The sequence below is a fragment of the Aspergillus puulaauensis genome, chromosome 4, assembly GCF_016861865.1.
Source record: "Aspergillus puulaauensis MK2 DNA, chromosome 4, nearly complete sequence".
In the NCBI taxonomy this organism is placed as follows: Eukaryota; Fungi; Ascomycota; class Eurotiomycetes; order Eurotiales; family Aspergillaceae; genus Aspergillus; species Aspergillus puulaauensis.
The window spans coordinates 225,311-240,378 of NC_054860.1; the positions used below are offsets into that span (position 1 = coordinate 225,311).

At 49.7% G+C, this 15,068-nt stretch overlaps 7 protein-coding genes across 7 annotated transcripts; 4 read left to right on the forward strand and 3 right to left on the reverse strand.

The window, feature by feature from the left end:
• Nucleotides 1–14: 14 nt before the first annotated feature.
• Nucleotides 15–1,230, forward strand: APUU_40091S (uncharacterized protein; the record flags this gene model as incomplete). Its single annotated transcript, XM_041703124.1, has 4 exons — nt 15–50; nt 120–294; nt 348–493; nt 544–1,230. 4 exons carry the CDS (start codon nt 15–17, stop codon nt 1,228–1,230), a joined length of 1,044 nt encoding a protein of 347 aa, XP_041555841.1.
• Nucleotides 1,231–1,465: 235 nt separating this feature from the next.
• Nucleotides 1,466–3,277, forward strand: APUU_40092S (fungal specific transcription factor domain-containing protein; the record flags this gene model as incomplete). Its single annotated transcript, XM_041703125.1, has 3 exons — nt 1,466–2,084; nt 2,149–2,551; nt 2,638–3,277. The coding sequence occupies 3 exons, from the start codon at nt 1,466–1,468 to the stop codon at nt 3,275–3,277; spliced, it is 1,662 nt and encodes a 553-aa protein (XP_041555842.1).
• A 39-nt stretch (nt 3,278–3,316) lies between these two features.
• On the reverse strand, nt 3,317–5,442 carry APUU_40093A (GMC family oxidoreductase; the record flags this gene model as incomplete). Its single annotated transcript, XM_041703126.1, has 7 exons — nt 3,317–3,416; nt 3,471–4,230; nt 4,289–4,423; nt 4,475–4,772; nt 4,848–4,910; nt 4,967–5,081; nt 5,135–5,442. The coding sequence occupies 7 exons, from the start codon at nt 5,440–5,442 to the stop codon at nt 3,317–3,319; spliced, it is 1,779 nt and encodes a 592-aa protein (XP_041555843.1).
• Nucleotides 5,443–5,923: 481 nt separating this feature from the next.
• Nucleotides 5,924–6,355, reverse strand: APUU_40094A (uncharacterized protein; the record flags this gene model as incomplete). Its single annotated transcript, XM_041703127.1, has 1 exon — nt 5,924–6,355. One exon carries the CDS (start codon nt 6,353–6,355, stop codon nt 5,924–5,926), a length of 432 nt encoding a protein of 143 aa, XP_041555844.1.
• Nucleotides 6,356–7,708: 1,353 nt separating this feature from the next.
• APUU_40095S (putative GABA permease) lies at nt 7,709–9,456 on the forward strand (the record flags this gene model as incomplete). Its single annotated transcript, XM_041703128.1, has 5 exons — nt 7,709–7,955; nt 8,014–8,181; nt 8,243–8,592; nt 8,648–9,370; nt 9,451–9,456. The coding sequence occupies 5 exons, from the start codon at nt 7,709–7,711 to the stop codon at nt 9,454–9,456; spliced, it is 1,494 nt and encodes a 497-aa protein (XP_041555845.1).
• Nucleotides 9,457–10,191: 735 nt separating this feature from the next.
• Nucleotides 10,192–11,882, forward strand: APUU_40096S (cytochrome P450; the record flags this gene model as incomplete). Its single annotated transcript, XM_041703130.1, has 3 exons — nt 10,192–10,520; nt 10,586–11,679; nt 11,743–11,882. 3 exons carry the CDS (start codon nt 10,192–10,194, stop codon nt 11,880–11,882), a joined length of 1,563 nt encoding a protein of 520 aa, XP_041555846.1.
• A 1,243-nt stretch (nt 11,883–13,125) lies between these two features.
• On the reverse strand, nt 13,126–14,939 carry APUU_40097A (uncharacterized protein; the record flags this gene model as incomplete). Its single annotated transcript, XM_041703131.1, has 3 exons — nt 13,126–13,946; nt 14,004–14,720; nt 14,774–14,939. 3 exons carry the CDS (start codon nt 14,937–14,939, stop codon nt 13,126–13,128), a joined length of 1,704 nt encoding a protein of 567 aa, XP_041555847.1.
• Nucleotides 14,940–15,068: the final 129 nt, after the last annotated feature.

The following is a 15,068-nucleotide window of genomic DNA, read 5'->3' on the forward strand; positions in this document are numbered from 1 at the left end:
GTTTAGTCACCAAGATGAAAACCATACACTGCTATGGAACGCCGTATGAAGTAAGTATATGGATTATGTATTTACCATTCGCAGCCCGAGTTGTGGATATACATTAACCAGTATAACAGCTTGGAAGCGCACACGGAGTAGGCGCGAAAGAAATGGTTCAACGCAGTGTCTCATTCTACAAGAAGATGTTCGCACACACGTGCAAACTCGAGTGGCCTGTTGTACGCACAATCGCCGAAGACTGGAAGAGGGAGATTAAGCAAAAGTGGCCAAAATACTACAGCGAGATACAGGGTGAGTTAGTCGAGTTGACTACATTTGTCGTGACTAAGAAAAATAAAAAAAAGGCATTGCGGATGGTTCTCAGTTGCCACTGATTGACATTGTGATCCTCAATATCCGTACGGAAATTGCATTTGGAATGTTTAACGATGGGTGCACGAGTCTGTACTGGAAAACCAACCGGTATTCCTTTTTGGCACAGAACTGGGATGTGAGTCTTTGCACCCCAATGGCTGCAGCCACCTTCTCACGTTAAGACAGTGGATGGAGGAGCAGAAGCAGAACCTTCTTGTCTTGGATATCGTCAGTGACACCGGGCCTCGCATCAAGATGATCACAGAAGCAGGGATTATTGGAAAAATAGGGCTGAATGAACTGGGCGTTGGCGTATGTCTGAATGCTATCAAAGCGCCCGGCTGCGATTCGTCTCGACTTCCAGTCCACCTTGGTCTTCGAGCGGTGCTGGAAAGCTCGTCAGCGGACGCTGCTGCTCGGCAGCTGGAAGAAGTTGGACTCGGTGCATCCGCGCATATCCTGATCGCTGACCAAGAAAATGCTTTCGGGGTGGAAGCAACAGCGAGAACGGCCGAGTGTATTCAAACAGATGGGCAGGGTCAGATCTTCCATGCAAATCACCTGCTGCTACCACACCGTGGTGTTGTAGATGCAAATTGGCTGGTAGACTCGCCTATGCGACAGCGGCGTATCGAGCAGTTAGCCCTTGAATATGGAGCTTCGACAGGTAAAGAGGGACCGACCATGGCGGATATCATGGACATGCTGGATGACCATAAAGGGTTTCCGTATTCAATCTGTCGATACGAGGAGGGACCGCTGGGAATGGATGCCACGCTGTTTAGCATTGTCATGGAGCTGCGAAGCAAAGGAGCCACTGTGCGCCTTGGCCGGCCATGTCAAGTGGAGGAGACAATAAACCTCGATTTCTAAGATATATTCAGGCTTAGCAAATGAGTTAGTTGCAATCATACCCCAGACTGTAGTATCCACCGTTCAAGTACCCCAATTCCATAAACCCTAACAAGCCCGTAAACCCTAACAGGCAGTTGGAGGCGAAGATAAGAAAGAGACAGCAGCTTCCCCGCATTGGTTACCGTTATCTTTACGGTGCATTTTATCCATTTCCTGCCTTTCGATCCTCTCACATCTCTTCCCACCTGTGGCCATGTCGACCCCCCAGTTTTCCGGAAGAGCCTGCAAAACATGCCGCCGCCGAGGACGGCGCTGCGACCGACGTCTCCCTGCATGTGGCACCTGCGAGTCCAGTGCTCTGGCTTGCGAGGGCTATTTGCTGCGGTGGTCAGGGCTAGCAAGCAGGGGGGGACTTGCTGGCAAAACCGTCCCGGTCAGTTTGGGCTCAGGTCAGAAGCGACAAAAGCGACCGCGGCGTGCTCAACGGGCCTCATCACAGGCACCTCCACCGGTGCATTCTATCGACTCGTCGATCGCTGAACCGACCGCTGAACCGAGAAGGGATGACTATGATTCCCAACCGAGCGATGAGGTGACCCGCAACGACGACTCGACTGCGCCGCCGCCGGTCGAACCATTGCTGTGGGATATAAATGCAGACTCGCAAATTGACCCATTATTATGTACCACTGCGCCTGGACTGTCTGATAATGCGTTCCTGGACAGTGGACGAGTAGAGACCCCTCCCGATTTCAATCTGCTCTGTGATGCACCTGTTGAATCAGAACTGTCATTATATTCGAAACCGACCTTGTTCTTTGGACTCGATCCATTTCGGATCCCGGAGGAGTTGAATTTCATCTTGGAGTACCGTAAGGACTCCTACCCCCACCACACTGCAACACCCAAAGTAAATACTGACATACTCATTTACAGACCTCTGCGAAGTTGTTCCTAAATTGTGCGTGGATAACTACGCCCCCGCAAATCCATATCGTGACTACATCTTCCCCCTTGCCACTGAGGTACCGTCTCTACTGTATGCCTGTGCAGCTCTGGCAGCGTGCCATTTCAACACCCGACTAGGGACAACCCAGTTCCTGCCCGAGTTCTTGAGATTCAAAGGCAAGGCAATGAAGCGTCTCCAAGAGGATTTGTATTCCGAATCGCGCGCCAAACACCCTGCAACAATAGCGACGATCCTGATGCTCTGCCTCTGCGACATCTGCCAAGGGGGGCTTTCAAACTTCGAATCTCACTTTTGGGGAGCAAAGAGGTTGATTGAACTGCGTGATTCTGAACGCACCCTTGGCTGCTTTGTGGAACAGTACCTGGTCTGGTGAGTAGTGGAAACCAACCCCCTAGATGTGACTTTGTATGCCGCGTGTTTCAACGGGCTGACCTTTTATCATTCTGTGCGTTCAGGCTAGATATAATGGCAGCTGCTTCGCATTCACGACAGCCCGTGTTCTCTTCCCAAGATACAGAAGGGTTTCTGAATGGGAGTGGTCGGAGTTGGAGCTTTGATGTTTTCCCATGCACCTCGGAGCAGTTCCAGCTGGTGTGCGAGGCCGTCCGTCTCTATAAGGGAGACTGCATTGCAGAGTTGCCGTCGCCAGAGATTCTACATCAAGTGGAAGAAATAAAGCAGAGATTATTACAAGGCCCGAGTGAATCCAACCGGGGAAAACATTGGTTTCACTTGACGGAGGCTTACAGGTATGCCATCCTACTATATATAACCCGGCTGTTCCAATGTGACATCGACGACTACGAGATCGATTGGCTGGTTTCAAGCGTCTTCTACCACGCCAGATCTACGCCTCCAGCTTCGGGATGGTCTGACCAGTTACTCTGGCCGCTTTTCCATGCTGGCCTTGAAGTCCGGGACTCAAAACGGCACGCGTGGCTGAGAGAGCGAGCTCAATGTGTGCAGACATCCGGCGGGTTTGGCAACGTGCAAAGCGCGCTGAACATCCTAGAGGGCGTATGGGCTGGTGAACGGCCAACGAGATACTTAGACTTGATGTTGGGATTTGGAAATGTCAATTTGCTTCTGATTTAAGTTTTATTCCCTGCTGGATATGAACGACAATTCACCTCTCTACAATTTCCCAGTCCGCTTTGGGGCCTCCTTATACTGCGTCTCCAACTCTTGCGCACAGCGTAAGCCTATCAAGTAAGCATTGATTTGCGTATGATTGCTGTTTAAACCATGGGTTAGCAGTCGATTCTAACTGAAGGCCAGAACGACTTACCAAGTCAAGATAGGACACACGCTGAGATCTGCCACTCGTAGATTTCGCATTCCCTTCACACAGAATCCATCCTCGACAACCGTAGTCGGATCGCCACGTCTCCCCATCTTGCAGGTAGCCATACTGTGATAACCTTGGTCGAGGTTATTTTTAATAAAGTGCAGCAGCTCCTCATCTGTGATTGTGTCTGGGTTGGTGGCTCCAATGTCGATGTTGGGGCCATGCACCATAGTCTCAATTGTTCCCCGGTACGCCTCCGTGCTGGCCACCTTCAAAGCAGCCCGGACGGTTTCAATAGCGATACGCCTGTCAAATGGGTGAGCGAGGAAATTTGGATCAACCAGCGGAGGATCGCGTGGATCTCGCGAGCGGATGGTCACCCTGCCCTTGGACAGGTTATTCTGGATGAGCATTTCATGGGTGATGTAACTCTTGAACGGGTCATTAGTTGGGTAAAAGGACGGACCAGACCCTAGCCAGATTTCTGCTGAGGGCCTGGTGGGTTCCAGTAAGAATTGCTGGGTGTGGCTATCGAGATCAGCAAACTCTTTGGATTCAAACAACCTCTGGATCCTTGGGAAGGACACAGAGCCGCTGGACCCGTACGTGGCTAATGGTCCAGTGCGACTGTCGGCATACTGGGCTTTAGCCTTGTCATAGAGCGCTGAGTCGAGGAATATCTGGTTATGCGCTGGGATGCTGTCGTCTACCTTGTATTCGCAGGTGATAATGGAGTGGTCGAGCATATTTCGACCGCATCCTAGTTGAACATGTCAGCTTCAAGTAACGAAAAGTGAATGCATTTCTTTAGAACGAACCTGGCGAGTCTACAACTGCAGGAATGCCGTGCTGCTGCAGTACGTCGATGGGTCCAATGCCTGACAGCATCAATATTTTAGGAGACCCGAACGTTCCCGAGCAAAGCACTACCTCTTTGCGGCATCTCACATGGACTGATAACAATAAGCCTCAGCTGTAGAACGACAAAAGTATAAACGGCCTACCTGTTCTTTTAGTTGCCTTGTGATATAAATCGACTCCCGTGGCGATTCGGCCGTTGCTGCAAACCTTGTCGCATTCAGTATCAGTCAGGACTGTCAGGTTTTGCAAACCAGCACGAGCAGAGTCGGCCAGGAAGGCATTCGCAGCATAACTCCTTTCGCCCCGACGAACATTGAACTGTGCCAGTCCGACTCCCACGGGGTCCCCAGAGTTGTTGTCCGGACATATGGGCATTCCGGCCTCAACACACGCCTGAAAGAATGTATTCACGCCCGGGACTAACTCCTCTCCGAAGCCGACCTTGAGCGGCCTAAAATAGTGTTAGTCGGGGTTTTGATTAACGTCTGGGGTCTCTTGCCCTGATGATCCATGCACAGCAGCCTTAGGCTGTGCGAAATGTCTAGCCCCCGGTGGTAATTTCGGGTCGAAATCCTCGAGCTACCCCTGCGCGTCAGTTACATGCTCTTCTGCGAGTTAGATACTGGCGAACGAACTTCTTTCATCAAGGGGAGCACATTCTCCCATTTCCACCCATCGTCACCAGTCAACCTCGCCCATTCGTCGTAGTCTGCAGCCGGGCCTCGAGCAAGAGCCATATAATTCACCGCACTGGCACACAATAAGCAATTGTATAAGAGGAAAAGAAACCCGTGAATACATACGAACTCCCTCCCAGCTGCTTCCCACGGAGGAATAGCAAGCGTCTATTATTCAAGTGTCGCTGGGGAACAGTCTCGAGCTCCCAAAGGCCGGCTTTGTCCTCCTGGAGCTGCTTGACATAGTGTCCCGGAATCAGGACGTCCGGGGCAAGACCAGAGTCCCTGCCAGACTCGACCAGGAGCACAGATATGTTCGGGATTCGTGCCAGGCGCGATGCGATTACACAACCCGACGTGCCGCCGCCGCAGATGATGAAGTCGAACGTGCGGCCGTCGATGGCGTCGGGGTGAACTTGTTTTGCTGAATGCATCTTGCTTTCCACTAGCTTAACCCGCAATCGATGTTGGGATGGGCGCGTTCTATGTATCTTCGGTTAGAATGAATTTCCCCAGTTTCCTGAATTCCGATAACTTCAACGTGGCTGTTGCTGATAGTGTAGATGCTTCGTGGTGTGCTTATATATTTGCCGAAAAAGGAAGGTGATCGGTGTGAAGCTTGTCCCTCAAGCAGGAAGCCCTAACGCTCGATCGCGTAGCAGTTATTAACCCAAAAAGGAATGCGGATGAGAGATATATTAGAATATTAGTCTCCGTCATACTAGTATGCCGAGGGTTTGTACGCTCTCCGGTTTCAATTCAGCATTTTGTCCAACGCAAAGTACTATACGGTAGGTCCTTTATGTGCAGATATCCCAGTTATCAGGGTATTAAGTACGCGATACATTTTCATAACTTTCAATGAATAAAGGAGCCTTCCGGCTGTATATGGATTGATTGATTGACACGAAATTGCTACTCATCACAATACGCAGCCTGAACCTGAACCTCCACCAAGGCCTCCGGCGGAAACAGAGCACTAACACAAATCGCCGCCCAGGCCGGTTTATTCTTGTCAAAGTACTTCCTCGCAACAGCAGCAAGCTGGAGCTGTTCCTCCCTCGTCAAAGTCCCCACATGGAACGAGGTGACGTAAAAAACGCCCTCCCACAGCTTTCTGGTATCGTTGATATGCGGCGACGCGGCAGCCAGGGACCGCTGGATATTTATCATGGATTTTTCGAACTGCTCCGCGTGCGTTCCCCATAAGGGATCATGGTTGTCGGCGATCTGGCCGGAGGTTGCGACGATGCGTGCCTTAGAGGGGATGGAGACGGCGGCGGAGATGTTGAAGATGTTGCCTAGTTCTTCGTAGCCTGGGTAGTCGTATGAAGTGACGGCGGACATGGTGGACCTGTGGTGTAATGGAAAGGAAGAAAAGGGATATTCAATTAAGCTGTTTGATACTCCGGGGGTTTGCAGCTATCGGGCGTCTTAAATGCCTTGTATAGAGGTCTGCATTATACCGCTTCCGGAAGGTAAATGAGATGTTGGAGGGCACTATGATAGTCAGGTGCCTGTGGCCGTGAGGTAATGCCCGTAGATTCAATAGAATTGCTACTTAACCTGGACTGGAATGCCTAGCCGACCAAAGCTGTTCATCCGCTATTATCACTTAGATACCTAGAGGTATAATAGGCAAAATACCAGCAGCTTTCCTCCATTCCTCTGCTTTGCACTAGCATGACGACGCTACAACCCCAAAACGCCATGTCAGACTTCTTTGACAATTTTTAAAGGCGTTCAAGGCGCAGGTGAACGGGTTTCCAAGGTTCGTGATCTGTTTGGCGAGAGTACTTTCCAGGGCCCGCAGGCGACTCGAGCTCAATATGACTGCGTCATGTCGTACGTGAACATATGGCAGGTAGAGATGGCCACGCTGGTCTGGGTGGGAAGCCAGTGAAAAGCAGCGGCAATGGAAAGGGCTTCTTTATTCAAACCACCATGTGTACATAGGTCACGCCCGAGATGCGCATCTACAGGAGAGAGATATTTGGCCTATTTACGGTGGTTGCTCGCTTCGAGAGCGATAAGGAGGCAATCGAAATGGTGAACGACAGTACGTACAGGCTGGGAGGTGCCATTTTCACGAAAGGTCTGGCACGGGCCCATCAGGCTGCGGGCAGAATAGAGGCTGGAACCATGTGGATCAATTCCAGCAATGACGGGGATTGGCGTATCCCATTTGGCGGGGTCACGCAGAGCGGAATTGGGCGCGAGCTGGGAGAGGCTGGTCTCGATGTGTACACGAGCATTTAGGCCGTTCATATGAATGTGAAGCCCAGGCTCTAAAAGGATAGAGTGCATCAGAATATGAGCTTGGTAGCCTCCTCGCTCTGGGGTAGAGTTGGCAGTTTGCCAAATGGAACAGCATCACCTGCTGCATTCTGATTGTGGGGTCAGGGACTATTCCCAAATCAGTATATAAATGAGCTCCAAGCACCCAGTGGACCAGCTCGTTTAAAGTTCCGGACCAACGGTGGATTGCTGTCGGCGCAGGAACTCGCATATTGGTAGATGCTCTCATGCTAGATACACTTATTGCTCTGATACCAGACCTACTGCACTTCTATTGCGATACCATGAATCGGGGTCATCTACTAATAAGCCCCATGTTCATCTGCTCTCTAGATGTCGGCTGTCCCGCAGCGTTTGACCTATACTCCAATGGCAGATTGCACAACTCTTTCCCTTTCTAAAATGTCCAAGACGCCAGATCAGCTTGACTCGGCGACTGGAGATAGCGACCATGCTGGTCCGCAAATGGGCCACAACCAAGAGGAACTGCCTCGCCAGTTTTCCCTTCTTTCTACGCTCGCACTCGGATTTAGCATGACCAATTCCTGGCTCGGATACTCGGCCACCTTCATCACCCCGCTCTTGATGGGAGGCAGTCCAGCTGTGTTCTTTGGCCTCGTCGGTGCTTCGATTGCCAGTTCCTTTATTAGTATCTCACCCCCGTCTCGTTTGAGGGTATCACTCTTCTAACTTGTGACGGTATTCAGCGGCGGGCCTGGCCGAACTTGCGTCGGCGTATCCATCCAGCGGAGGGCAATATCATTTTGCCTTTATGGTTAGTTCTCCGAGATACCGGGCTCCAGTGGCCTTTGCAATGGGATGGTTGAGTGTGGTCGCATGGGCTCTCACCAGTGCATCCACTGCGGTGGTCTGTGGTAGGTCGACCTGTCTGACCGAGTTCAGCAAAGGACCAAGAGCAAACTGATAGACATGCAGCACAGATGGCTGGAAACCTGGCCAGTATTTACAACCCAAGGTACACCCCAGAGCCCTGGCAGACATACCTGATATATGCCGCTTTGGTCCTTATTTCAACAGGGATTGTCTGCTTGTTGCCACGAGCACTCCCGCGAGGAGAAATTGTTATGTTTATCAGCAGCTTTCTCGGGTTTGTCGCCAGTCTCGTCACTGTGTTGGTGACGCAGAAACATAAGCGATCCGCGACAGCAGTCTTTGTCGATTACGAAAACCTCAGTGGCTGGAACAACGGTACATCGTTTCTTATTGGGCTCAGTACGTCCATGTATGCATATTTGGCCATCGATGGAGCGTGCCATATTGCAGAGGTACGGTACTTTAACCGCATGTTTGCCCCCTTTTTTGCTGAATGAGGTTGTACAGGAGCTTCCGAATCCCAAACGCGATGTCCCTCGCGCCATGGGATTAACAATGCTAATCGGCGCCACAACGGTCTTTCCTTGGACAATTGCCTTCTTATTCGCGGCCACAGACACCAATGCCGTCGCCTCATCGCCCATTCCAATCTATACAATCTATCTGCAAGCCACCCAAAGTGACTCTGCAGCCACTGTGCTCACAGTCTGGGTCCTTTTCGTCTACAGCGGCGCATTGGTCTCGTGTATAGTGACAACAGGTCGACTCGCATATGCATTTGCTCGCGACGAAGGACTTCCGTACTCAAGCTTCTTCGCCCGGGTCCATACCAAACAACAGGCCCCCGTCAATGCCACAGTGGGCTGCTCTGTCGCCATCATCCTCTACGGGCTGATCTATATTGGGTCTACAACAGCATTCAACAGTTTCATATCCATGTCCATCCTGTCTCTCAATGTAACTTATGCCGTACCACAGGCCATCGTTTTATTCCGAGGCCGAGAACGCATCCTGCCTAAACGCCCATTTACTTTGGGTCGGTACCTCGGACGGCTATGCAACGCATTTTCGGCCGTTTGGGTGCCATTTATTACGATTATATTCTGTTTTCCCACGTCTCTTCCCACAACAGTCTCGAGTATGAACTATGTTAGTGTGGTTATAACTGGGATTTCATTGTTGATCTTGGTTTCATGGTTCGGCGGTAAATATAAGACATTCTCTGGACCGGTAAGACCTCTCTCTTTGCGTTTCCTTCCTTCTACATCCCGGAATTGTGGCCTCGCGACTGGGTAACTATGCTTACGTAGGACTGACGAGACTAGAGAATTGAAATACAGGGACTTGAGGTTGTACCTTAGGATAAGTGCCACGCCAGCCAGTCGGAAAGGAGCGTTGTTGGAGAAGGAAATGAATCATTTATTGCGCTTCACTCGTTTGCTATCAATTATGCTCATTGTCAAAGCTTCTTTCCGTAGATGTAAGGGGTGGCATCAAGAGGCGATTCAGTGTTGTATCTTGTTTTCTCGTACTGAAGGGCTAGTAGCATGGACAGTAGTTTATAGGACTATTAAGTAAAGTCTCAAGTTATACATCCTTTCACAAGACACTTGCGTTATCTCAATTCTTCACGCCCACTAACCTAATTGCGTATACAGCCTTCTTTCCAATGTTTTAATATCCAGCCTCGATACATTGCTGAATCTACGGAATGGGCAACTCGTCCTACTTTGTACCAGAGGACGTTCTGGTATATGGATTCCTGGTCTGAGCGAACGCGGGGATCGGTGGCAGCCTAGGGCTAGCTCATTTATTAACTCCATTCGGTCAAAGAGTGCGCTGATCGGACTTACCATACCGTGTAGATTATTACCAGTCCTGCTAGTAGTGTTTCGAATTGTACCAGATCTCGCATGTCTCGTTCAGAGGCTTCGATGACATCTTGTCAGTTGTCAAGTCCATTTCACAATCCTACTTATAAAGCTAGCAACCAGAACACCGACAGTATTCCGGCTCAAGCTATCTCACCGGCCCTGGTGTAATTCAACAAGATGGAGTTTCATTTATACGCCGCCCTCGCCCTGCTTTCTGCACTGGCAGGGACCTTCAAGTTCGTCTTATACCCAGCCTTCTTCTCTCCTCTCGCCAAAGTCCCCAATGCGCACTGGACTTGCAGCTTCAGTCCGTTATGGATTCTCTGGATGAAATGGACAAAACAAGAGAACTGCCAGGTCTATGAGCAACATATGAAAAAGGGCCCTGCAATTCGCCTCGCGCCCAGCCTGGTCAGTTTCAACTGTTTCGAAGATGGGCTGAAAACGGTTTACAATGGAGGGTTTCCAAAGCCGGATTTTTACTTTAATGGGTTTGCTGTATATGGGTATGAACGAGACTTGCATGCAGTTTGTTAGTCAATACGAATACAGTCATGCTGATTGTCAACAGGACTGGGAACCTATTCACCATCAAAGAGAACGCAGCACATGCGGCGCAGAAGAAGTGGCTAGCAAGTTGCTTCTCCAAGTCGTCTATCATGGCATCGCAGAGCGTTCGTGCCTCATCTCGAGAGACTCTGTTCGGGCACGTTCTCCCACTGATTTACAAAGCGGCCACCGAAGACAGAGCACTCGAGGTACTCGAGCTCAACTACTCGTACCTACTGGACACCTTTGTACAGTGGCAGTTTGGACGGTCGCTGCGAAGCAACCTGGTTGGTGACGAAAAGGAAAGAAGATTCTACCTTGATGGCTTTCTGGGAATATCCAAATACACGTTCTGGCAGTACCAGTTCCCAGGGCTGATAGACGTGCTCCCAAAAGTCGGCATCCATCTCATTCCCAAGTCCGTGCTTAACGGGTTCAAGGGTATCGAGGACTGGAACCTGGAAAAGTGCGACAAAGCCCAGCAGGTTCTGGCCAGTGGGAAACCGCTGGGCCCAGAGGAGCTGCCCGTGGCATTTGAACAGGGCCTGAAAGGGATGAGTGAGGTTGACGCAAAGCCAAAGTCCTACCCACGGCGCCTCCCGTTGGCAAGTGACATGTTCTCTTTGAACTCTGGCGCTTTCGAGACAAGTGGTAATACCAGCACCTACCTGATGTACGAACTGAGTCGACGTCCAGAGTGGCAGGCGAGGCTTCAAGAGGAATTGCGCAGTCTTAGCCCATCCTTGAAGTATACACCCGGGAAAAGCGTTGAGATTGAGGACTTGCCGAACGCACAGGATATTGACAAGTTGCCAATCCTCCATGCTGTCCTGATGGAAACCCTTCGACTCTGGCCCTCCGTGCCTGGTGGTCAGCCCCGCGTAGTGCCCCGGCCTTGCACCCTAGGAGGCTATCACAACATCACTCCAGGAACGACCGTGCAGGCATACGCGTCTGTCCTGCACCGTACGCCAGAAGTATTTCCTGACCCTTTTAGTTGGAAGCCTGAGAGATGGCTCGATGCATCGCAGGACGAACTGTCTGTCATGAGGAAATGGTTCTGGGGTTTCGGCAGCGGTGGGAGAATGTGTCTTGGAATTCATTTTGCCCATTACTGTGAGTACAATCTCTGTTTTCTAGCGCTGGAATTTGAGTGACAATATGCTAACTCTATACCAGCTATAAAATTGCTGTTCGCAAGCATCTATTCCAACTTTACGACCACCATTCATGACCATGGAGACATGACCCCAAGCGATGGCTACCTTTCGTCTCCCAAGGGACATCGCCTGGAACTGAAATTTCACGCTTTGGAATGAACTTGCCTGTTTGTGATTGCATATATCGGCTATGATATAGCTCTGCAAGGTTTCACACTTTTGGCCGGGTGGGACCTCTCATCTCCTGTCTTGACGGTAGTGCCTACAACCCAGCTTTACTATCTCTCCTTCTACAGGTAGACCATTACTTATATTCGCCGGATAAGTGCGCTGCGTCATTGTACTGTAAGGGAAGAATCAAGATATCAATTATTAGATCAAATACAACGGAGTAGTGGGCGTAGGCTACAGTTGTCCCCTGTCACTGTCCTGCACCAGCAGCAAGAGATCCTTCTGTCATGACTTACAAGGGCTTGATAAAGCAATGCCATCGTCTGGGGTTTGGATAGAGCCATAAATCCCTGGTTCCAGCTATAGTAAAGGGCATCAAGCTGAACATGAATTCGAACAAATATGAATATTTATCAGTAAAATCTATGATCCTGTCCACTGCAAAAGGACGATGACTGCTGACGATACAAATATATATTTTGACTTTTTCTGGTTACAACTAATTGCTTAAGCCTTGAGATTAAATAAATATTTACTAGATTCATCCTCTATAATTAAAAAGTGATCATAATATATAGTTACTTAAAAGGCATAATACGAGATTATACATGAGACTGTTGTAGATCGTCTGGTGAAGCTGAGAAACACGGGTTATACGCTGGGAAGTATCCAGGGAGAAGTCAAGGCGAGGCACAGGTGTTCTGGAGTACCACTCACACCCAAAAAGCCGATTAAATCTTTTCTGGAACAATGGTAGTATAATATAATAATGTGGTAAACACAGACATTGTCCACTGGGTGCAACGCGATACGCTCAAACGGGAGGCTTATAATCAAGATACAGGCTCTCTGGGCCTATCCCAGCACCCATCCGGGGTTGGCTTGCCATGCCCATGCTAGACCCCTTTGCTATTCCGTTCTAATGGTTCATACCCTGTCGAGACCGATGTACTGTCCTAGCTATTAGATGGAGCCGTCAGATAGCGAATGTGGATCAGGAGAAGTGAGCAGCTTAGATCTTCAATCATTATATATATCTTCGTTAAATCTCCACAGCTTCCAGAATACAGGAGTACAGGAGCAAGTGAAGTACATTGTTATATCAAACGTTCAAGCGTAAGGCCACAAGCTGTCGCCGAGGCATACAGAAATTGAATTATAAGATGTATTGGCAATGCACCAAAGGCTTTCTAGATAAGCCTTGATCACGGTAAAAATCCTTCTGATATCATCATTGATCGATGTCAAATGGCCAGATTAACCTCAGCGTCCTTTCATCCCTCACCGGCTCATCATCGTCTAAACGTGCGTTCGCCAAAACAGCCTGCAACATCCCATCGAAGAGCTCCCTCTGGCCTGATTGTGCTGCTTTCCAATCATCCGGGCGTACCCATCCATCGGACGCTGTATTTAACAAGCTAGACAGATCAGTCCGCAGGTTCTGTGCCGCCTCAAAAAGTCTGTACTCCCTCTCATGTTTGTCCAGTTCCTCTCGCGTGGGCAAAGGATAATTACTTTGACCTTCAAATCCCAGCTCATTCCAAAGCCGAGAAGTCTCAATCATCTCGTGGCGTAGGGCCGCGGCGCCATCCTTCCATGTTCTATAACAATAACGAAATGGTCGAAAAACGTTATCATTCATCAGCCTTGGGCGTGCGAGCTTCGGTGTGAAAAACCGGGAAGAAAGGTCAAAGGCTTTGGCGCATATCTCATTTCCTGTTGCAAAGTCCGGGACCTCGTCTGAGTACCAAAATGCCGGCTCAACGCTGGCGCCTTGCCAATCGATAATGCTCGTAATGGTAGAAGGATTGTCATCTGCAACGAAGATATTCCGCATATGCAGGTCTGGATGGAACAATAATGGTGTAGTGGAATCACTAATTTGAGTATTTGCGGACATCTGCTTCAGTACGGGACGGACACACTCCAGAAGAGCCAAATGGGTTTGAGGCGATCCATGACAGATCGGTCTGTCGGACTCGGTATCCACTGGAGGGACTCGCGACAGACCAGCGTCTACAAGGCCGTCACAGTATTCGCCAACAGTTTGCCCTGATGGATTCTAGTGGTGAGCATAATTGCCTAGTAGTGGGAGCCGACGAAACTTACAGGGCCCAATGTTTCTATTGGTGTAATGATCATATCTTCTTTCGCCGACATGAGTATCCCAGTATCTAGTACCGCAGTGAGGCCCAACACAAAAGCCATCAGCTAAGGGTTGTTTGCTAGCACATCGAAGAGCATTGTCGAAGTATATACTCCCAAACGCTGGGAATTCCAGACCAGCGACTTCTTTCATCATCCGGTAGATTGCATCTATGCACCTGACTTGTTGATCACCCGTCATTCTAGGCCATCTCTCGTGTAGTGGAACGCCAGGTGCCTGTTCCATGATTATATATTCGCTGCCGACAGCATTTGCTTTATCACGGGCGTCCCAATTGTAGTCAAGTATCTTTGGTATGGGGATATTCGTCTTCGTTTGTACTTGAGGCATAGCTTGGTGAGCTTTAAGTATAAGAGGGTTGACGATAAACCTACAGTATTGAACTGTAGCAACCTCGGAAAGAGTGGTCAGTTTCGCAGGGCCTACCACACGAAACGGGAGCTTCGCCACAATAGTCTTCGAGCTGTCCAGGGTAAAGATACAGACTCTGTTGAAACCACCTTCAATCTTTCGACAGGTTTTGATGTGACTTGCACCGGGACATAGCTCGATAACCTTCTGGCAAAGAGCACCAAAGTTGAATTGGATATAGCGCGAATCGATCTCCAATTTATCACGTCGCAGCCAGCGACCGCTCGTGTAACTATGGGGCTTGATTTCTGTGGTCACATTAGCACTAAACAAAGCGAACGACAAGAACAAAATGCCTCACCTAGTTCTAGCCCTGTGTTTATTGTACTCGCTGTTGAAATCGTTGCGCCGCCAGCAGGCTGCAGATGGTAAGTTGACGGGAAAAGGAAAAGGGAGGGCAGAGGTGAAGGGTGGCCGAGTCGAGTTTGTGATGCCCTCAGCAAAGAGCGTCTCAAAGTTGGCAGCATCTGGTGATGGATGAGAACGCATCCGTCAAGAAGTTTGGCTGGGCCTGACAATGTGTTAATTTATCCGTGATGCAAGGACGTCAGGCCACCGCCCACATTCATCGAAAATTCTCCACATATTTAGTGTTT